This window comes from Ambystoma mexicanum, chromosome 13, assembly GCF_040938575.1.
Source record: "Ambystoma mexicanum isolate Mex_15411 chromosome 13, UKY_AmexF1_1, whole genome shotgun sequence".
In the NCBI taxonomy this organism is placed as follows: Eukaryota; Metazoa; Chordata; class Amphibia; order Caudata; family Ambystomatidae; genus Ambystoma; species Ambystoma mexicanum.
In genome coordinates this window covers 624,487,737-624,510,551 of record NC_090938.1, presented here as the reverse complement: position 1 = coordinate 624,510,551, position 22,815 = coordinate 624,487,737, and the positions used below count along the sequence as shown (strand labels likewise).

Here is a 22,815-nt window from a genome sequence, read left to right as displayed (position 1 = left end):
TCAAATCCTATCTTGCTAAGTGCCACCAATTCATCCAAATAATCAACACCTTTACCCATTTTTTAATTTATTTAACATTTATAAAGCGCTCACACAGCCCGCAGGCATCGAGGCGCTGTTACAGGAATTGTTTGTTTTTCATTGTGCGTAATTGTGTTCTTTTTTTTTTCGTCTTAGTTACGTATTTATAATGCACTTAAATAGATTTTTACAGGGGTCCTGGGTTGCAGGTGTGTTCAGGAGAAGATTCCAAGTTTTTGCAGAGTTACAGAGGCCAATCTGTGTTTCTGTATGTGAGACTTACATATATTAGTCGATTGCGAGCGTGGGAGAGTGGGCGGGGCTTTCGCTTGGGCGTGCTGCATTCCTCTAGAGCAGCTTGCAGGATCTTGGCCGTAGCAATTGTCCAGGATGTTTTTGACCCGCTGATAAGGCGCGGCTACCACTCCTCTTCTTCAGCATCGGCATACGGTTCGAGAATCGGTCACAGGTATCTTAGCTGTATTTCGACCATCGATGAGCAGGTGGTTAGCAAGTGTCGAACTGTTTCCGTTTGGTCACTTTTGTTGCACAGTCTACAAGTTTATGATGCAGATTGGCCTCTGATTTGGAGCATTTTGTTGGTATGCAAAAGATTGAGATGCGCTCTAAGAGTTGCTGTAGGGGCCTGCTTGGGAATCTCTTCAAAAACTGGGGGATTTCGTTCTGTTTCATTAACTGGGCTGGAAGAATGGCTAGGAGTTTGTTCTCATTTGCTTTCTCCAGTGTTGAGATCCAATCTAAAACAGCCAATTTCCTTCTGATTTCACCAGAGTGGGAGATTAAGTCGGCCTCCATCAGGCGATTTGGTCGAGCTCTTTCCTTATCTTTGTCACCCAGTTACTAAGCATTTTGCACTTGCCTGTGGAGATTTCAACATTTATCAGTTGGTATAGTGGAAGACATTGCGGGAGGAGAGTTTTCCTGAATAAGGAAATGCTTTTAAAGTCTACTGTGGCTTTGAGAGAGACAAGGTCCAGTTCTAGTCTTATTGCTGACATTGCGTTGGATTTGGGAAGATTCATCACTGATTTCAAGAATTTGCCCTCTATTTTTTGCCAGAAGGACTCCAGAATTGAGGGCATGGCCTTGCCCCGTAGGTTAGTGTTGGGACGTCTTTCGCCTTGTAAAATTGCAGAGTCGGGATCAGGGAGAAGCGACCGAATATCTTTTCCAGAATTTGAGCCTGGGTGGTTAGTGATATTGCTTTCACCCCCACATGGTTTTGCATGCTGATTTCCATCTGTGTGCTAATAATAATAATAATAATAATAATAATAATTGAGGAATCCACACTCCAGATTCTATCATTTCTGCTCCTCATTTTGTCGTGGGGTATCCCCTGCAGGGTTGCAGCATCACTCTGATACTGAAGGCCTGGTGCTGCACCAAAACCTTGTGAGTTGTGGCTGGGGTGGCAGGGGAGGAGGGGATTTGATTTTGAGCTGTGTGAGAAGAGTTTGGAGCATGTAGGAGAGAGCAGTGTGTTCCTGTGGATGAAATATTCTGTCCACTGCCCCCAAACAATGCCTACCAAACACCTCACAAACGGCTTGACCTGCCATCGATGGGAAGAAGTCCCAACTAGTCATTGAGCATAGCACCTGAGCATAGTAAACTGAGGTTTGTTGTATATCTCAGCCTGCTGCACAACATATTAAGGAAGGTGAAATGGGTAACTGCATTCCTTACATTTCAAGCTGCATTTCCTCTGAACCTTACGGTCTTGCCACCCATAGGCCTTAGCAGGTTATGGTAATGTTGGAATTTCCATACCACCCCTTTTCATCCACTGCGAAATTGCAGATGGTTGCTTTGTTCCTCATCGGGCACAATGTATCTATTTCAGAGAGAGACTGAGAGAGGGATGCCATTGAGAGCTAGAGAAAAGGGACCTGTCTGCAAATGGCCTGTTGTAGGAGTGCATTGTTGCATGTTGCTTTGCCTTGTAAGGCCTGCTTTCGCCTTCCTCCAAGTAACTGACTGCCCTCTAAGATCTCCTACCAACGTGCACTACACACACACAACACCCCCCACAGATGCCCACCTCAGGCCTAGCCATTAACACATCAACACTAACAGAGACATGACTAAGCTCTCCTCTTTAGTCCTGTCACACTCGCCCATATCAGCGGCCAACCAGACCCAACGAGCTGTAGTCTAACAGATTGTGGACTCTTCTCTATGGATAACATACTCTCAAATTTTTTCCACCAAAACCATAAAAAGCAGATTGGCACTGAGGAAGCCGGCGCTTCCAGTCTGGACCCATCAACACAATAGGTTCTGCATTTGTCTTTCCCACTGCCCCACTAATAAACTCTACCTCCCTTGCTTCTTATAAAGCCAGGTGCAATGAGGACACCAAAACTGGCAGAAGGGCAATATAACAATATACAAGACCACTTGCATTACATTTCATTGATGGGTCTAACGAAATCTGATCAACGCTGTCTTTATAGTAAATTAGCATACATTGTTCTCTCTCTGTGTCATCAGCATTGGCCCAATAGGAATTGAGCATGAATGGGTCTCTCTAAGTTTCATTATTGTTGTTTTAATAGTAATTTAGCATATATGTCTCTCTCTGAGTCTGATCAGTGACATATTAATAGAGTGCAAAATATGTTGTCTTCCCTTAAATCAATGTGACTGTGTAACACCTGATATTTGTTCGAGGCACTAACTCACTGTGGAGTGCAGAGAGTAAAGCAGGGTTGTCCAACTCCAGGCCTTGAGGGCCAGAATCCTGACGGGTCTTCAAGATATCCCTCATTAATTGTCCATGAGAAAAAATGTGCACACATTTAGAATCATTGTATGCAGATTTATCTCATGAGTATTAATGAGGGGTATTCTGAAAACCTGATGTGTTTTCATCCATTGAGGCCTGGAGTTGGGCAACTCGTTTGCAAAGTTCTGCAAGACATACACCCTAATCTTTTAAACAGACAATATCACCAAGTTGTTGCCGGCTGTCAACTAAGCTGTGCTCAAGATAGGCGATTGGATATCCCACAAATGAAAACGACATGTTGGGTTCGTCATGCCTTTCATGTACTTGCTCTGTGGCTGTCAAGGACCAGCCATTATCTCCCAGACTTCAGGAGGAATATTCGAAGTTTCACTGGGCAATCGAGACCTACCTGTGTCACAGCTAGCTAAAGAAGCTTGTGGGATCTCTGCTCAGATGATTTGCACAGCAAGTGACATGATGCCCTTTCATTTGCTGTGTTGTGCACTATACAAGCGTGTATAAGTAAAGTAAATACAGAAAGAAAGAAAGAAAGAAAGAAAGAAAGAAAGAAAGAAAGAAAGAAAGAAAGAAAGAAAGAAAGAAAGAAAGAAAGAGAGAGAGAGAGAGAGAAAGAAAGAAAGAAAGAAAGAAAGAAAGAAAGAAAGAAAGAAAGAAAGAAAGAAAGAAAGAAAGAAAGAAAAAAAGAAAGAAAGAAAGAAAGAAAGAAAGAAAGAAAGAAAGAAAGAAAGAAAGAAAGAAAGAAAGAAAGATATGTGTTAATTACCTGGGACAGCATCATAAGGGTCTCCTTATGCTAACAGCATTTGGGATTCCACTAAACTGAGTCCATAATAGAGATGGTTTGGGCTCCCCATTAATTGGGGCCATGTTGGAGAACCCCTATCAACAACTGAGTTTGAGGTAGAGTGGAGTGTTCCCCATAATCACAGAACGAAGTGTAGAGGGTCCCCCTTAAACCTAGAACATAATAAAGCTCCTCTCTACCCTTACCTGAGGTTGTTGCAATGGACTTTGGATTCCACAGCTGTTTCAGAGGGCTCCCCAATAGCCAAGCCTCTTTAGGAGAGACCTCTTATAGACATAGACTGTGAAAGTATGCTCTGCGTATCGGAGGTCCTTGTACAACACTCCTCATTAACTCATAGCACTGGAGAGACATCGACATTAATTGTTTTCAGGGTTGACTATGGGCGTCATATGTATTAGTTCTAAAAATACAAAAAAGGTAGCAGGCTCCCCTCTCTCGGAAAAAGAACCCAGCATGATAACCTGTTCAGTGGTTATTAACCACTTTGAGTGTTCGCAGCCATCTGCTTTTTGCTCACTGTACCTTTCACAGATGGGAAATATCCATTTGCATATCAGTCTTTGTCCTGCCCACATGGGCAGTCCTGATATGACTGAGACTGATATGTAAATGGCTATTTCCCATCTGTGAAAGGTACAGTGAGCAAAAAGCGTGTGTTGCAAACTCTCATCTCAGAACAGGTTATCATACCATGTTCTTTCTGGAGAGGGGCGCCTGCTACCTTTTTTTGAAATATATGTATTAGTTCTATAATGAGTTGGAGGTTTGGGGAGGAGGGGCAATACGCCCTGTTACCATACGTGAGACAGCCTTGGCTGGCTCCCTTTAAATGAAACCTTTGATATGGGTTCCACAATAGCAGAAGCATTGGCAGTGGAATGAGCCTGCAATTCACAATGCATGTAATCTGATTGGATGGGCTTCTGTGATGTCATCAATAAGCTCCTTAAAATACTTTGACGTGAACCTTCTGAGCAATGCCTACATCCAGCAGGAAGATCCTATTTCGAAACACAGTGGCTCTCTCGAAGATGGTTCGAGAGTCCACAAACCAATGTTCAATTTTTGTCACTGTGCCTCATTACAAGTTTTTCGGCCGGAAACAACTGTACCGGTAAGATTGCCGAGACCGTTGTTTCCAGACCGGCCAACTACGAGTTCTGTGAGCGGGTGCCTTTCAGCCCACCAGGTCTGACCTGGCGGGCGGAACGGCACCCGCTCGCAGACCTTGACGGATGCACCGGCACCATTCATGAATGGTGCATCTGTCCTCCCCTTCCCATTGACTCCAATGGGGACTCAAATGGTAAAGGGGAGTAATAAATTCTGGAGTCCGGTAATGGGCAATTATCGGGTCTGCCGGGGCTGTAATGCCCCGGTGATTGCCCATTCCTGGGCACCGGAAAAATTCATGACTCCGGCGGCAGCCATGCCGGTATTTACAGGCACGACTACTGCCAGAGTTATAATGACCCCCACTGACTCGTTGAATCCCATTTTGCCACTTCAAGTTGAAAAAGTAATAATTATAATAATAGCAATAACAAGCTATTCTTTAGGATTATTGTGATCACTACGACCCCCAGAATTCCGACGGCCGAAAATTGTGAATTTCTTTTTTAATCCCGATTTACACAACATACATATGCAGGGGGAGACCCCCTGCAGTCCCCCATACTAATAATATATCCCATACCCCCCTACATATGTATGTGGTGTAAGGGGGGGTAAAAAAAAAAAGTCAGTATTTTGGAAGTCCGATTTCTGAGGGCGACATTTTCAGCCATTACCATTCTTTATATTTCTAACAGCGCGTTGGGTTTCACAATTGTTCTGCCCAATCGCCTTTGATTCATCCATATGCGAGGAAAAAACGAAAGTCACAGACTAGAAGGATTAGTACCTATAAAATTCATGGGACATCAGGTACATGAACCGAAAATGCTGTCTAACCCAAGGCCCTCAGCTTCGTTGAAAAGTAACCTATGTTCATCCTGTGTGTGATTTGTTGCAATGTCCTACCTCATGTCATCCCCCTCCAGGAGATGGCGGTATGTGGTAATCTCATTCTCCAGGCGGTTCTTGATATCCAACAGGGTCTGGTGCTCATTCTGCTGTTGGGCCAGCTGATCGCGCAGATTCGAAAGCTCCTCCTCTAGTTGGAAGATAGATTGTTGCTTCCTCTGGAGATCCACTGCAAAATTACACTCAGTCTCCTCCAGAGTCCTCTCCAGGCCAGATTTCTGGGGGAACAGGAAACACTTCTTGTTAGCAATGTTCCTGTAGCATACTTTGTCCCAAGAGTTTTTCCACACCGTAGGTGCAGGGCGAGAAGTGAATTTGATTGGCTTTTACAATTTGGGCTCACGTTCAACTCGACATATGTTGGTTGTCAAATGTATCTGACATTGGTATGGTATTGTAAACTAATACGTTTTTGGCCATCAACAAAAGATAAGGACTACATGGACATTTAGTGACAGTAGGACTGTGCACCTAAAAGTCAGGGCCAATATGTTTCTGTGTTGTGATTTTAATCTTAAAATAACCTTATTTCAGTGTGAAGACTTTTTTGTTCACCAAAAAGAATCTTTTATTTTAAATTGCTTTGACTCCATATGACCTAATTGAAGACTTAAGGATACCTTATACCTATCGGAAATCATTGGAAAATACAGATACATGTAATATTTGGTCTTGAAAATCCTGACAGTCCCATTTTCTGACTTTGGGAGGAGTTTAGTTTTAGTGTTTTTGGCCCTGTATGTGCCATTGTGTTGGAAAGGACTGATAATCGAAAGATCAGAATAAATGCCATGCTTAATACTGGCTTCATCCAAGTTTCTTTCAACCAGACCCGCTATATATCCCAATTCCTTTAATCTTCCATCATCGTAACACAATCTTTAAAAAATAACCCCTCGTGGTTTTCCCAAGTCAGGGATATTTTTTGGGCAATATTTGATCACTTTGTTTGCACTCTTCTAAAGCAGGGTTCTTGTCCAAATTATTGTATTTCTAACTTTTCTTGAAATGCCATTCCAAAAGGCCACATTTGGGCTACAGTGAAGGCACCCTGTGCTCTCGCTCTCAGGTCAAACCTTTTTAACTGGGAAAGGAAGACTGCATATGGATAAGCAACCTTCTATGACATGAGTGTGCAAGTTGGGGGTCACTGGTAGATGCATGTGGATCGGGTTCTGGGGAGAGTGAAAAGCATGAACGATTCAAGCTAGCCTTGAATGATTAGTTGTAGGGCACTCCAAGATCCGTGCATCAAACCGCAGAGAAGGGTTATATTCTATAGCACGCAGCGCTATTTCATTCATACTGAGTTGGGAGAAACAGAGACGTAATGACACTTTAGGAATTTGTAAGATGGTCCAGCAGGCCTCAGCCTCATGCAACCTGAGCGGAAAGCTCAAGCGCAACACTGTCGCCTTGGTAACTGAATACCATGATTGGGTCAACTTGGGCCTTCATCCTTTTAAGGTCAATACAATGAGTAAAACGAGTGCGAAATAATATTCACAGTCATTATTGCAGCACTTAGAAGCTGGAAAGATATGTTATGAAGGACTATATAACTCACGAAATTGTTGCTACTAATGGGTGACAGTTATTTTATCATCATCAGTGCATCGAATCAATTGAGTTTTTCTCCCTTGATAGTGTTTTGGTTCTTTTCACTTTTTTAGCCTACTGCTATATCCATTGTAAGCTAAACTAGAAAAAAAAACAAAAAACATGACCTTCACTGGGTATATGGAAGGAGTATATTCATCAGAGAAAGAACTGACCCTTAAGGAAAAATAGAAGTAAAATATGACATGGGTAAAATGAGAAACATATCTTGGTTTTAGACAAAACAGACTGTGAAATTAGACTTTTCTGACCAGGTTTTAATGCATTTTAATAGAGTGTGCAGGATATCAAGGAGCTTTACAAGAGTTACATAAGCATGCATAATAATCAATGACTGTGTTATTATGAATGCAATGCATGCTATGTTGCATGCTATGGTCCACGAGAAACACCGAATAGCACTCAATGCTAGACATCGTTCGCCATGGTGGTTTAGCACTTTACAAAGGTTTAGGTTTACGGTCGAAAATGTTTGACCTTTTGACATTTGACCACATTTGTTTGGGTCGTTTTTTGATCAAAAATGTGGTGGCCCCCGCAACTGCCTCCCTAGTCCCTTACCCTAACATATATATATATATATATATATATATATATATATATATATAATTAAATTTGACTGAATTTTGACCAAGAAAATGATAAAAAAAATGTGGTCAAAAGTAAAAGCTCAAATGTTTTTGAACATGTAGGCTAATACCCTTTCCAAATACAACATACCATGCCCATTGATTATTGCACCATTGTTGGATTGCTCATGAGACCTTAATTGCAACATTAATAGACTGGCCTAATTGCAGCCATAGGCATGTGTGAGTTTGTGGTGTACTGTGTAGGGGAACATATCTAAATCCTCCTGTTTTGCAGTGGTTCACTCTGGAGTACTTCATGCAGCAATCGCCATCCCTGCATGTGATAATCTGTCTGAACCCATTACAAGTCTCTGGTTTATAGGGCTTTCAAATCATCATATTTGTTAATACATGTGTGCACAAAAATTGAAATCCAACCATGTGAGAGAGATGGCCATACATGTGGCACAGCAGTGGTTAATACAATAGCTAGCCCCTCTAGAAAAAGTGCACAGAAGGCACAGTGATAAACCTTCTGTGCATTGCGAATATACATTTACAAACAGAGTGGGTTTGGGAGCATTAGAGAGGCTCCTATTCACATCCTCTTTGGAACGCCCCACACATGTATGTATCATGCAAGTGAATGGGATTCACTAGTGCACCCCAGAACACACAGGACACAATGGGCCTCATTACGACTTTGGCGGTAGCCATGCTGCTATTGGAGGCATGGCTGCCGCCAAAATCGGGTCCGGGTAGGGCTGAATGGGAATGGGAGAGGCAGCAAATAACAGGCCGCTTTACGAGCAGCCCGTTGTTTGCTCCCTCTTGCCCTCGCGGGACCCGGTAAGGACGCCCGGTTTGACCAGGCATTATTTATCGGGTCCCACGAGGGGAGCTTGTAATGAGGCACAATGGGTTTAACGGGTCTGCCTCCTTTAGCGGAGACCGTTAACCCATTCCGCCTCACTCCTAATGAGGCCCAATGTGTTTTGAACCAAGAGGCAAATAGTAATTTTACCTCCATGATACAGGATACAGTAAAATGATACAGTAACTCCTCTGATCTGTAGGCAGTATTGAAGCCCGTATTCCGGTGTATTTACTGAGTACGGTCGTTTGAAAAAAACTGCATGAAGCAAATACGCACCACTGTTGAGGTTGCTTGATAATTACACGCGTTATTTCAAGAGCAATACTGTCAACCCCATGCTGGGCACAGTGGTGGCTTAGTAACACATTATTGTTTGATTTGGTCTGTAATTTTGGCCAAGGAGGGAAGGACCTCATTAATTGCTTGGATCCCAAATGTTTGCATTCAGCATGGATGTTCCGGGTGGGTCACGTGCAGTCAATGGGAGGAGATGGGTAGGTGCTAGGGATAGGTGTGTGCGCCATCACAGCCTCGCCAATGTTGACATTGAACTTGGAAGCGTTTCAGCATAACCAAGCCCATTCAATGGAAGAGAGGAGGCTAGGCAATGACTCAGCAGTAGTGGTAGAAGGGTACCAAACAAAGTACCGGAACTGTGGTCTCGGCAGGGGAAGAGGGCAGGCGGGGCCATAGTGCAACATTTGACAAGGTGTTGCGGCCCGCACATTGCAATAGTCTAAGGGCATGATTCACAGAGCGTTTTATTACAACGTTCCACTTGCACAGGAACATGAATAGACAAACCCTCTGTATAGAATGGTGAATGTGGTCGTAAAAAGTAGAGGAATGGTAAACAGATACAAAACAAAGTAGTGTGACACCGGACTGGACTGATCAGCTCACTTCGATCAATGCTCAGCAGTGCGGGGACATTTGGGAGACTATGAAACATTGAAAATCATGCTGAACCTGTGCCAGTTTCACTTAATTTCCAAGTGTAAACATTACAAGCAAGGAACTAAAAGAGGCTAAACACAGGTGAGTTATTGGTGGGAGAATTCAAAATACTGATGGTGTGATTAATCCAAAATGTCAAGTACACAGCAGAACCTCTTTTCTTCTATTAAGACATCCGGAGAAGTGTAGAATGCAGACTCTAAAAACAGATAAAAGGCTGCATTTAATTCTTCTCTTTTCTTCTATGAAGGTTTCCGGCTCTCTAATCCATCAGCAAGCTCTTGGAATGGAGCCTCTAGCTGCCTGGAAAAGGCTGTTTTCCAGGTTTGTGATGTGTACCCAATAGGCAATGCGCAAGGAGACAGGGTAAGTTCTGTCACATCAAGCCCCAGGGGAGCTCCCCTTTTTTCTCTGAACATGCTTTAATCACCTTAGAACCCTTACCATCAATCTCTATTACGTGCTACGTGAACTTTACGCGTGTCAGAGGATCGCACCTTCGGCTCTGTACCACTAACTTGTGCCGTGTTCACATATCACACAATAGAGCCATGTGGTGCAGGTTCTACTGTTTCCATAAAACTCTTCTGAAAACCCAGCCAGAAGTCTAGCTGATCATTCTTAATTCTGGCTGACCAGTTCGAAATGGTTATCGACCCAAGTGCTATATTTCTATTGGTGAATCAACATCACAAATTGGCCAATGGTTTTTTGATTCCAAAATCTATTGTGGACAACCATATTAGTGAATTAGGATGTTGCCCAAGATGTTGGTGCCTCTGGATGGTGAGGCAAAGTCTCTGGTGGAGTCTTTGAATAACTTTCTTTCCATGGAAATTCTCCATCCTGACAATTAGCGGTGATGAAAGAGCAAGTGTCAGGGGTAGCACTCACTCACCCTGCTGATCTCTGCCTGCAGTTCTATCTGTAGGTCCTGGTAGGCGCGTTTCAGCTCGAGTGCTTCTTTATTGTCGTTCTCAAGATATTCCGTGTTTGTGGACACCTCCTGCTGAAATGACATAGCCTGTTGTGCAGACAAAGATAACAAGGTAAGTATTGTGGTAAAATACACCAAGGGCATTTGTACATCAAGTCAACTGGCCATCTTTCTCTCTGCTTTCAGAAGGTCAAACCCACATATGCATTGTCCATCGACAGAGAAAATGAGCGTGAGGGTAGGTAGTACACAGAGACGTAATTTCACCAAAATGGCAGGAGTAGCGGAAGTGACATCACACAACTCTTGACCCCCCGATGACATCACAGGAAGTGATGTAATTTGACCCGACCCCAAAGTGATACCGCGGGAAGCGATGGAACACAACCTTTCACCCGTTGACAAAACAGGAAGTGGCATCACATAGCATTGTACAATACGAAAAATATGGTTATGATATCACTATAATGTGATGTACATTTCATACAAGACTGGATCGCCATATGTATAGTTAAGATCAGTGTGTATAGGCCCATATTACCAACTTACTGTGAATGCAAGCAGACGTCCATGACCAAATGAAGATGGTTTCTTATTATATAGCACTTATGCTTAAGCGCTTTATATAGAAAAACTATACACCCAATTTCTCCCAACATGTGTTGGTACTCATTTATCGACTTCTGAAGGATGAAAGGCTGAGTTGAGGCATTGAAGAACAGACTAAATCAGTGACTCGCCCCCTGGAGTGTGCCTGAAATAAACCTTTAATGGGTCTAGCAATTATTGTATAGCATTCCAGAAAGACATATTAGTTGGTATTCCTGTTCCTTCTTATTTAGGGTCAGTGCTGAAAGTGTTAGACTTGTGGCACTCCTGTTCTTATTGTTCTTCTTTTTTTTTAAGGTGCCTTCACAAGAAAGCCAACCACTCCAGAAGTAAAGAGCCACATGGTGCTCGCCACAGCCCAGGAGCTTGCATTTGGGGGTTTTTAGAGGTTGCAAGAGAGACCACAGTGGTCGCAAGGTAAACCTCAGAGGTCGTAGTTGCGAACGCTGGCGACCCCTAAATGACGTCCCTGATAGTACAGTGATCCAAGTTCTGCAAATTCTATGAATAATTAAGCCTTCTGGAATGAACAAAGGGCAATTTTCACTGGATACATTTGGGAAAAGGCCACTTTCCCAAGCGATAATGATCTGCCATGAGGTCTATAAGGCTATTAGCACATGGATTTGGCAGCTAAAAAGGGATGGTGTTTTTACTGTGGAGACAGAAATTACCATAAACATGTCATGTGTGATGTCACTGTAATTAACATGGAACTAGTAGCAATAGAGGTCACACATGTAGCCTCCCATTCTTGTTTCTGTGTGGCACCATTCAATTGCATGTGCTCCGCTCTATCTTTACAAAGCTGAAGACAATTCTATTTTGCATTATTTGTCAGGCTGCTGTTCAAGTCAGAATATTTTAAATGATCTCCATACCAGATACTACAGGCTATATTCCAAGCGCGGTGATTGCTCAAAGGCGGTCTTTAACGGAATGCATGTGCTCATGAAGCTTTAAAGACCTCTCCAATGGGCTATACTGACCTGTAACGGCCCAGGCGAGGTTAACAAGGAACAATGACATTATGAGCCCATATAGCCCAAGGATGTGGAGCTATATATATTTATAAGTGTTTTTTCCGTGAGTATTAAATATGGGGAAATATTCCACCATGGGGTTCAGAGACACACCTGTAGACAATGAGAGTGATGTGACTCTGAACCTCGAGGCGGAAGATTGTCCCTTGGTTGATAGCCATCCATGTCCAACTTGAAGCTTTATATGGGTCTATGAGTCTATGTCAACCATTGTAATCCTCTGAGAGTAAAGGTAGGTTCTTGCCTGTAAGAGAGCCACCATTTCCTGTTTCGACACGGCTTGGTGTGCTGTCAGCAGGGACGGCCTGATGAGGGACCTGATCGGCAATGGAATAATGTAGGTGGGTTGGTGTGTTCTTCCAGCACAGTGAAATATGACTTTCTTATTTCACTAAATTGACGTTACAGTGAGCAGCTATGCCTTTTGGATTTAGGTGTGTTGTACAGTAGCCTTCAATAGAAGCCATGTATGTCAAAGGTATTATAACCCAGAACCCCATCAATAGGGCAACAATGCCTTCATGTATTAAAACATCAATTTCAACAAAGGTCTGGGAGCCCCTCTACCGAGAACAAAAACAGCCAAATAACCTGTTCTATGGGTAGGTTCCCACTCGGGAGGGTCTACAATCATGTTTTAGCTCACTGTACCTTACAAAGAGGAAAAATAATGATTTGCATATCAGTCTTTGTCCCACCTATAAGTGCAGTCCAGCACCGAAATGCTAGGCAATTCTCCACTGAACAAGAGTACCAACAGCAACCCAGACACGTGTTTCAACCTAGTCAGGCCTCATCAGTGAGGTGGAGCTGTGCCTTTCTAAGCACAGTGAGCAAGGGGTCCACGTCTGGATAACCCAGGGTAACTTAAGGTGAAACCCAAAGTTCCTAGAAATGCACAAAAAGGTCTCAGAGCTCTCTATTAAGAACGGACACAGCCAAACAACCTGTTCTATGGGAAGGTGCCCACTGAGGAGGGTCTACAACCACGTTTTAGCTCAGTGTACCTTTCACAGAGGAGAAATAACCATTGGCATATCAGTCTGGTCCCACCCACCTGGGCAGACCAGCATCAAACTGGTAGGCAATTCTCATCTGAACAAGAGTAGCAAAAGCAACTCCAGACACATCATTAATGTGTCATCCGATCTGAAGCTGATTGTAAAGGCCTCTATATGATACCCATACTGAGAAGCATTCACCTTTTTAGTGTTGCCCCCATATGTTTTGGTTTTCCAGTTACTTATGCTGCCTATGGACGATTGCATTTTCTTATCCGATTTTTGGGGCAGACACTGTTGTTACTGTCGGTTGATTTGCAATTAATTCAATGTATGTCTACGTATTTTTGTCATGGATTTTGGCGATGTAATTGTCTTGTTATTTGTGTTAGCGCCCTTATGCCTACAGACCTATACTGCACTGTATAAATAAATAAACAAACACACGTCTTTCAGCCTTGTGGGGCCTCCTCAGTGAGGCTGTGCCTCTCTATTACCTAACATTTCGGTGTTGGACTGCTCAAATGCGTAGGACCAAACTAATAAGCAAATTGATACTTCTCTGTGAAAGGTACAGTGAGCTAAAACGTGGTTGTAGACCCTCAAGAGTGGGCACCGTTCCATTAAACAGGTTATTTGGCCATGTTCGTTCTCAGAAAAGATTAAAAAACGCACTTGGGCGTTTCATGGGAGTTGGAAACTGGTCCACCTGTAAGGTGGAGCTGCTGGGGGGTTGCCGGAATGAAGCTGGGCTCGGTGTGAAAACAGGCTGGCGGCAACGGCACAGCCACAGAGACGTAAGTGGGTAAGGGCACAGAGGGAATCAGGAGTCATGCCAGCATTGAAAGGAAAGACAGGCAGCACAGCAAAGTGGCACTGAGGAGGAAATGATAGCCTACCAGGATTATAGGGAGTGTAATGTGAGTGGTATTGCTGGGATATACCTGCTTCAGCAGCCTGCGTATTTTCCAATAGCAGCCAGCTCTGAATGTTCTGAGCAATCAAAACATGTTTTCATCTGTTTCTTTTTTTTTCTATGTAAACAGGTTTGCTGTCTGTCTTCATCATCTACCCTAGAGCTTCTTCTGTCTTCTTTACAATTACATGTCATTTCTTTACCCAGATTGAATAGTCTAATCCTCTGGCTTCGCAGCGGGCCATGGTGTCAGCCTCAAATAAAGGCACTGTAACACATCACTTTCATTTTGCATAAAGAAAAGAAAACAAAACAAAACAAGGGATGCATATTTAGAAATATGTTGCCTCACCCACAATTGATATAACTGAAGGATACCTCTGTATTGAGCAAGTCAGTCATTCATATCATGAGGGTGACTATTAGGGTCGTTCTTCGAATGTGTGTTATGCTGTTGTTTATGTTTATGTTTGAAATGTATATAGCACACCAGGTACCCTAAGGCTTAAGGGCGCTTGACACAAAACCCAAACTGACTGACACAAAACAGAACTGACAGAAGGGCCCGGCCGAGTGAGAGTAAAAGAGCAGTTTTCAGCCCTTTCTTAAAAACCTCAGTGGATGCAACGACCCTCAATGTAGACGAGAGGGAATTCCATTTCTGGGGAGCTGCAGACTTAAAAGCAGCATCCCTGGCTTTCTTGGCTTTGAAACGCGGAACAATGAGTGTGATTGTTTCATCCGATCTAAGTGTTCTGGTGTTTTTCTTAGGGATGATCATTTGTTTGAGATAGGCAGGCATAGTTCCATGGACGCATTTATGTGTAATTAGGAGTAGCCTAAAAGAGACCCTGGCCTGAACAAGCAGCCAATGCAGACTTCTGCGTGCATCCGACACATGATCTCTTCTTGCAAGACGTTTCACAACTCTAACCGCTCCATTTTGTAGGACCTGGAGTCGATGAAAATCTGATAGCAGCAGACACACCAGGAGACTGCAACAATAATCGATCTTAGATCCAATGAGTTTCAGAGTTTCTTCAGACACACAAGGTCTGAGACAGCGAAAAAACTTGATGAAGTAGGATGCCAAGGAGATAAGGCTGTTAACCTGACCTTTCATGTTCAGATTCTTGTCTAAATAGATACCTAGTGTTTTAACTTTACTCATGACATCTATTTTACAGTTATCTATAGAGAATGTCTTATCACTGGGTCCCAACTTCTCGAGTTTATTCTCTGACCCAATTAGTAAAAGCTTGGTTTTAGAGCTATTGATGGCTAAGCCATTGACCACCATCCAGTAATTCTTTTTTTTTTGTAGATTTCATTGATGTGGCTTTCATCCTCCGCATAGGATCCTGATATGGGGATAACGCACTGGGTGTTGTCTGCATAATTTGCAAATATGATCCCTTCTCTTTCCAGCATCTGGAAGAAAGGGATCATATAGATGTTATAAAAAAGCTCCCTGTGGTGTGATGTTGTGTGATGATGGCATGCCATGCGCATAGGGAGCTGCACAGAGTGGGACAAAATATTGACTATGAAGGAAGTTCACAGTCAAACCTAAAGATGCAAGACAAACGCAAGAGCCGTGTTCACAATGGAATCCAAAGCAAATCATTAACAAGGCACTCCTGGAAAAGTAGAATTTCACACTGTGGACACATGTCTGATACAGCCTAGAACAGCGGATCCCAAGGTCTAAGATCCTGAAAATCACATCACTATCCAAGATTTACTTGAAGGAGCAGCTTTTGGGCCGGATGCTGAGAATTTCTGCTCGGTGGACCAATCCAATGTCACTGATTCAATGTAAATGTTTTAAATGACCTGATGCAGCTCTGAAGACAATGTTTACTCAAATAAGTACTGCTAGCTGTACCGGGAACATAAGAATGACCACAGAGCAACATTCATGAAAACTATGTATGTGATAGAAGGGCTGTGTCACTAAGCAGCTAATGTATATGCGGCTTGGTGCATATTTCACCCTAAACATGTGTGTTTCTAACCTTAAACCATGTACACCCAATCGTAGCGTCTCTGAATTTCGATGTTGGATGTGAGGATAAAGTGGTAATGACATTTTCTGCTCTATTGGATGAAGGCCAAGGTGCTCAAGGGGGCTGGATCTCAGGGTATTGATGCCCGCCTATATCCAGCCGTGGGCACACCAGGATTACTGTGTCCACCTGCCCGTAGCGGTGGGCGTGCAAAGACCGGATGCATTAACTCACAACACTTTCATGTGGCATAAATGCCCTGGATTTCTGTGGAACCCGTCTCTTTTTATCACCTGATAAAAGCAGGAGGAATTCTTAGGAAGCTGGTGTAAATGCTGCCCACAAGCTTAAATTGTGACAGGCGTGGACACTTTTTTGAAGTTCATAGTGTCATAAAAACATATAACATGTCAGTTTAGACATTTTTTCGCAGTTTTTCGTGCAGAGAAGCTAAACTGGAAGGAAGGGGTCAAAGTGAACAAAAGACATTCTATGTGATTCCAGTTTTTCATCGTAAGAGATTGAATCAAAATCTTTCCTTATAGGACATTTTACTGCGAATGTATCGGGGGAGACCCCCGCAGCCTATCAAATCCCCTGTACCTTTATAATTACCCTAATCCACCCCCCACATACATGTGCGTCAAAATGTGATGGAAAACATTTGAATTCTCCCATGATGGAAAATCCGGCGATGGAATCTTCCTATAATGCTCAAAAGTGTAATCATAGACAGCATGCCCCAATCAATTGACTCTTTTTGAGAAAAATAGCGCTTGCGCATTGACATATCTTGTTTGTAACAATACAATATGTCTGGCCAGCTGGGATGACTCCAAGATGGGCGCCACATGTATGAGGTGTTATTGAAAAGATAAAGGAAGACCTCATTACAATGAAGGCCTCATTACAATGAATGCGGACCCGTAATGAACGGTGCCGATAAGGGACCGGCACCGTTCATTATGGGCCGCCTCATTACGAGGTCTGCTCACGGGTGCCGCTAAGGACGTCTGGTCAGACCAGACGTCCTTAGCGGCACCCGCGAGCAGACCAGAATGCTAACAACAGGCCTGTCATTAACGGGCCCGTTGTTAGCATCCTCCCCATTCCCATTGAGCCCTATGGGGGCTCAAATGGAATGGTGATGTAAAGGGTCCCGGTCCCGAGAATGGGAATTACCGGGCCCACCAAAGTCGGCATGGCCCAGTAATTCCCTGTTTTCAGGACCCGGACTCCGTACCCAGTTTAGAGGTAGCCATGCCGGTAAAAGCAGCATGGCTACCTCCAAACTCGTAATGAGGCCCATTGTTTTTGCAAGTAACCTATGGCCATGCCTAAGAAACAATGGCCCTCATTACGACCCTGGCGGAAATCGAAAAACGATGGCGGAAATGCAATACCGCCATCGAATAGCGCTCGGTGCGACTATGACCCGTCACCGCAAAGTACGAAGCCATTAGCGACACCGTAGTGAACGCCAACGCTAACTGCACCAAGCACGCGCGCGCGCGCCATGCCAAACCGCAAACACCACCATGGTGCAACGGTACGCCAATTCCGACCCTAGCGGACATGTACCTAACGCCATCAGGCATGGCGGAATGTACAATTCCGCCATGGCGAGAAGTACGGCATCGCGAATCAACCGTAAACGGCCCCACTGAGTGCCTGTACACCGCTCCCTGCCCACAAAGTACAACTCCCGGTAGGTGCAATGAAGTCACAATGCAACCATTGAAATGTACAAAGCACCCATGCATGCCAACGAACAAAAGCAACACAAGAGGGGCCAATGGGAGCTGCAGGTCACAGATGGCACGAATACAGAAGCCATCCCAATGGACATGACCACAGTCCCCCACCAAGAAACGCACGCAAACACAGGCACCTGTGCCCAGCAACATTCCGAAAATCACATCATTCCACCAGTCCACCTGGCTGACCGGCATCTGTTACACAAAACCCAATCCCCCGCCCCTGAGCATGACAACATTAAAACTGTCATATAGGCAGCCCCCATCCCTGACCTCACGGGCTTAGTAGGCAAACGCGCCCAGTACAGTACCACGCAACTAAACCCCGAAGCTGGAACCCAATGCAGATCTCCTCACAATACATCGCCCCCCAAATAGGCATATGCCACATCACTTGCAAAGAAAAACGCTACACGGGCCAAATCAGAATAGCAATTTATGCACATCAAAGACACCAAGCCCATACAGCCATCAGGCCATGAACTCCAAAACACTAATCACCATTGTGGGCTGCATCCGCAAGAAATGACCAGCCACTACTTGTGTGTCGCCCTGTACCCCCATGGTACACAGAGCCACATTCACGTACGAAAAGGCAACATGGAAGCGCACAGAACCGCAGGGCTGTCCCAATGGGGAGGCACTAGTCCAGCTGAAAGGCCGAAATGTTGCTCCGAGACACCAGTACTGCGTAAGGGCATGTGGGCCATTGGCGATCGTCCCATAAGATCGTAATGCTGCTCCACCGATTAACACGAAGCAGCAGGTGTCGGGAGTAAAATCCATCTGCAGGAGTGGCATACAGATGGCAGTGGCAAAAGGGGAGGAGATACCTGTCAACCAAAAGAAAAGAAAAAGAACAGAATGGCCATCAGAACTACATTCGAACAACTCACTTCAATGATCACACGAAATCCACAGCCATATGCATGCTAGCCCACTCAAAAGGATCATCACCACCCCAAAACCACTTGCGACTCATAACCATCTATATCGAGGTGCAAACACCATCACAAACGAGTGTACCTGTGCATGCGTCTGTCAAAACAGAATCCATCAGATGGGAATGTCAACGTGCATGGACACAAGTGTCTGAGGGCGCCTCGAGACAGGGAGGGCTCAACAAGGCCAGATAGACGATGGTCCCACTATGGCAGCCCTGCATCACATAGCGTAGGGGAGGCGGATAGATCCCAAGAAGCCCTGTACATGGCAAACTCTGTATCAAATCACCTGCCCATGCATCCATTCATCATTCCCTCATCCCGGGATCAAAACGCCTGAATAATTACTCACATGACATTAGAAACATCCATTGAGTCTGTGCGTTATGCAGCCTGCAAAATCCACAGTGCCCCAGCCCGTAATTCCAGTGTTGTGAAGTAACATGTATTTGGGAACGGCCGGCCTCATCGCCCACGTAGCTAATGCGCATCCCAAACTATTCATATCAATCATTGCTCCCTCGCCATGGGCCCTGTCTCAAGGACATTGAACAATAGAACGTTATATTTGCAGTCAGACCTGTGGGCATCTCCTCGCCGCCAGCTGAAGACCGAAAGCGCCGCCCTTCGAATTCCTCATTTGCAACACCACGTCGGAAAGGCATCTGTGGCCGTTTGAAATCACTAATTATTCCATCGAGTGCAGCTGTGTGTGAAAATGGCAACTGCCTTCACCCACGAATGGGACGCCCCGCCCGTCGTTGCAACTCGGTACAGTGATGCATGAGGGCCCACCGTTACTCGAGTACTACGTTCCACTGACCCTTCACAAGTCTGTTCGCGACTGCACAGATAGAATGGGAAACAATGGGACCATAGCCGAATGAACATAACAACCAATCCAACACGGCCATCGGGTACAAATACATGATAGCAATAGCAAGATACCATTCCCCGAATTGCAGCGTTGTGCGCGTGACGTGCTCGGCCAAAGGGGAGGGCAGTTTGCACAGGTGGAATGAATCACCACAGGTGGAGGCCATACAGCCTGAAAACACATGAATTGCACAGCCAGTCTCCTCCCACAACCACACCGAAATGCTACCGGCAGGACTCGCGATGTTGGCCCTGGGGGACCTGATAGCACTGCAAGTGCTCCAACTCCAAGAGGAAGACGAACACCAACTACAACCGGCCGCACGGAGGAGACGCAGGAGGAGGAGGAGGGCAAGGCAGGGCCAGCAAGGCCCACCAGCACAGCCACTACCACCACGCAGGCAGCCCGCAATCCCACGCCTCCGAGCACATCCGTTCAACCTCACTGATGAGCAGATCCACACCCTCTACCGTTTGGACCGGGACACCATAGCCGCCATTGTGGACATGACACAGGCTGACCTTGTCAGCATGATAGATAGCCCAACCGCCATCCCACCCCTACTGAAGGTGGTGTCTGTACTCCACTTCCTGGCCACAGGCACCTACCAGCACACAGTCGGACAGTTGCATGGCATTTCTCAGCCACTGTTCTCACGGACACTATTGCAAGTGCTCGATGCCCTCCTGCAGCACGCAGACGACTACATCTCCCTACCATGCTCGGAGCAGGAAATTACAAACACGAAAGTGGGATTCCATGCACTTGCCGGCATACCGGGTTGCATTGGTGCCATCGACTGCACCCATGTGGAATTGGTCGTCCCACATGCCATGGAGGCCCAGTACCGCAACCGAAAACAATTCCATTCCCTGAATGTACAAATGGTGTGTGACTCCAACAGGATCATTACACATTGTTGCGCCCGATTCCCTGGATCAACCCATGATTCTATGGTCTTGAGGAACTCTACAATACCACGCTACATGGAGCGACACGCAGGGAACAGATCCTGGCTACTCGGTGAGTCTCATTACATGCATGATGATGTGGGGTATGTGAATTGGCAATGACCTGGCAGGAAGGGGGGGGGGGGTGTGCGTACGTATCAATGGCATTCCACATCATACGTTTCTCGTCCACATACAGGTGATGCTGGATATCCACTGAAGAGATGGCTCCTCACACCAGTCCGGAACCCACGGGACCAGCATGAGGAGGACTACAACCATGCCCACTCACGTACCCGTGTAGTCATAGAACAGGCATTCGGCCTACTGAAGGGCCGTTTCCGCTGCCTCAGCAGGTCTGGCGGGGCACTCCTGTACCGCCATGAGAAGGTTGCAAAGATGGTGATGGCATGTGTCATGCTCCACAACATGTGCGTACGTAGAAATGTGCCCATGCCCCCTGACGCAGAACTGCAAGCACCTGATGATGGTCATGATGAGGGTGGGGATGTGGCAGCACCTCATGGAGTCTGCGAGGCACCGGAGGCCCGTGACATTCGTCAGCATCTCATTGATGTATGCTTCTAGCACTCACGCCTGGTGGCTGATACATGGACACGGGACTCGTGGCACTGCGTGTGTCTGGGACATGCACAATATGGACTGTACGCCTATGATGGCCTAGTACACAAAGATCAATGTCCACACATCTCATTGGTTGATCGTGCACTTTTTATGGCATATGTGATGTCATGTTGAACACCCTATCGACCCGCCACCCAAGTGAGCCCAACACACCCCCTCCACCCCCCTACCTCCCCCCCGAACACCAGTGTCCAAAGATGCTCATTGTCAGTGGGCTGTCGCTATTGCAAGCCCCCTCTGCGGGTATCAGGGGCACCCCTGCCTGTGGAGCGCAGGTTCCTTCCAGATCTACGTTGGGGGCTGCCCTGGACGGAGCTTGCAACGGATGATGTGTCTGCCTGCTCACGTCCATGCATGTCCCTAAGGGTTTGCGAGAGGTCAGTGAGCACACGGCGCACTGCGGCAAGTTCGGCACATACGTCCTTGGCCGTCGCATGCAGTTCCCCCCTGAGGCTCTCGGTGCTTCTCTCCATTTGGACTCTCAGGCTCTCGGTGCTTCTCTCCATTTGGACTCTCAGGCTCTCGGTGCTACTCTCGATTTGTGCCCTAAGTGTCTCAGTTGATGTTTCTATGTCTGCCTTAGTGCCCCCACATTCATCAGCATGGTCCTTGAGGAGCGTGGCCAGTTGCTGCTGTTGTTCGATCAACTGGTCGAGGGACTGTTGCCTCTGCTGGGCCAAGGCCATTTGCGGGGGTGTCACAGAGGGGCTGTTGTCCTCATGTTGCATTGCCACAGGGCTTGTGGGGGATGGCCAGTCGTCGTCTTGTGGGTGCCCCTGCGTGGTATCCTCATGTTGTACGGGATGGGACAGACAGGGGGATTGGGACAGGTCATGGATGGATCTGACTTCGGCATCCCCGTTTTCTGTGTCGGAGCATGCTGCCATCAATGGGGTGTCACCTATGGTGCTGCTGCCACCGGAGGCAGTGCCTTCTGTGGCATCCATTGGGGGGACCTGTGGTGGTGGTGTTGTGGGCATGCTGGCTGCTGGGGTGCCTGTTGATGTTCCCTCCTCTGTGCTGCCACCTGATTTGTGCTGCTGCCGTGTCTTGATGCGTGCAGCTGAGGTGGAGGGTCTCTGGCCGTTGGTCTTGGCCCTCTTTGCAGGTGTGCTGGTAGGGGTGTCCTGTAGCTCGTCGTTTGGATCGGACCCTGTGGTGGAGTAGAGGAGGGCGAGGGTTATTGGTGGGTCTGTGGGAATTGGAATGGCATTGTGTCACATGCATTGGGGTGGTACCTGAGGGTGATTTGGGCCGGGCCCTTGGAGGTGCTTTGATTTGTGTGTGGAGTGAGGGTGCAGTTGTTTGGCAGCCTGCAGTTAGGGTGTGCCTGCTGCACGTGTAGTGCGTGTATTAGGGGTTTTTAATTATTTATGTATTTATTGTGGGTTTTAACGTGCGCTATCAGGCCGATGTGTGTGGACGTTCTCCTGGACATGTGTTTCTGTTGCACTATGTGGACGCATGGTAC

General features: G+C 45.9%; 1 protein-coding gene across 2 annotated transcripts in view; it reads right to left on the bottom strand.

Annotated features, from left to right (window-relative positions):
• LOC138521585 (keratin, type I cytoskeletal 20-like) overlaps nt 1–22,815 on the bottom strand; it is a 153,277-nt gene that overhangs the window by 5,735 nt on the left and 124,727 nt on the right. For both annotated transcript variants that reach the window (XM_069634530.1, XM_069634531.1), the window contains exons 5-6: nt 10,555–10,680; nt 5,628–5,848 (exon numbers count right to left, since the gene is read on the bottom strand). In XM_069634530.1, the coding sequence (XP_069490631.1) occupies nt 5,628–5,848; nt 10,555–10,680 (347 nt within the window). The remainder of the gene's footprint in view (nt 1–5,627; nt 5,849–10,554; nt 10,681–22,815) is intronic.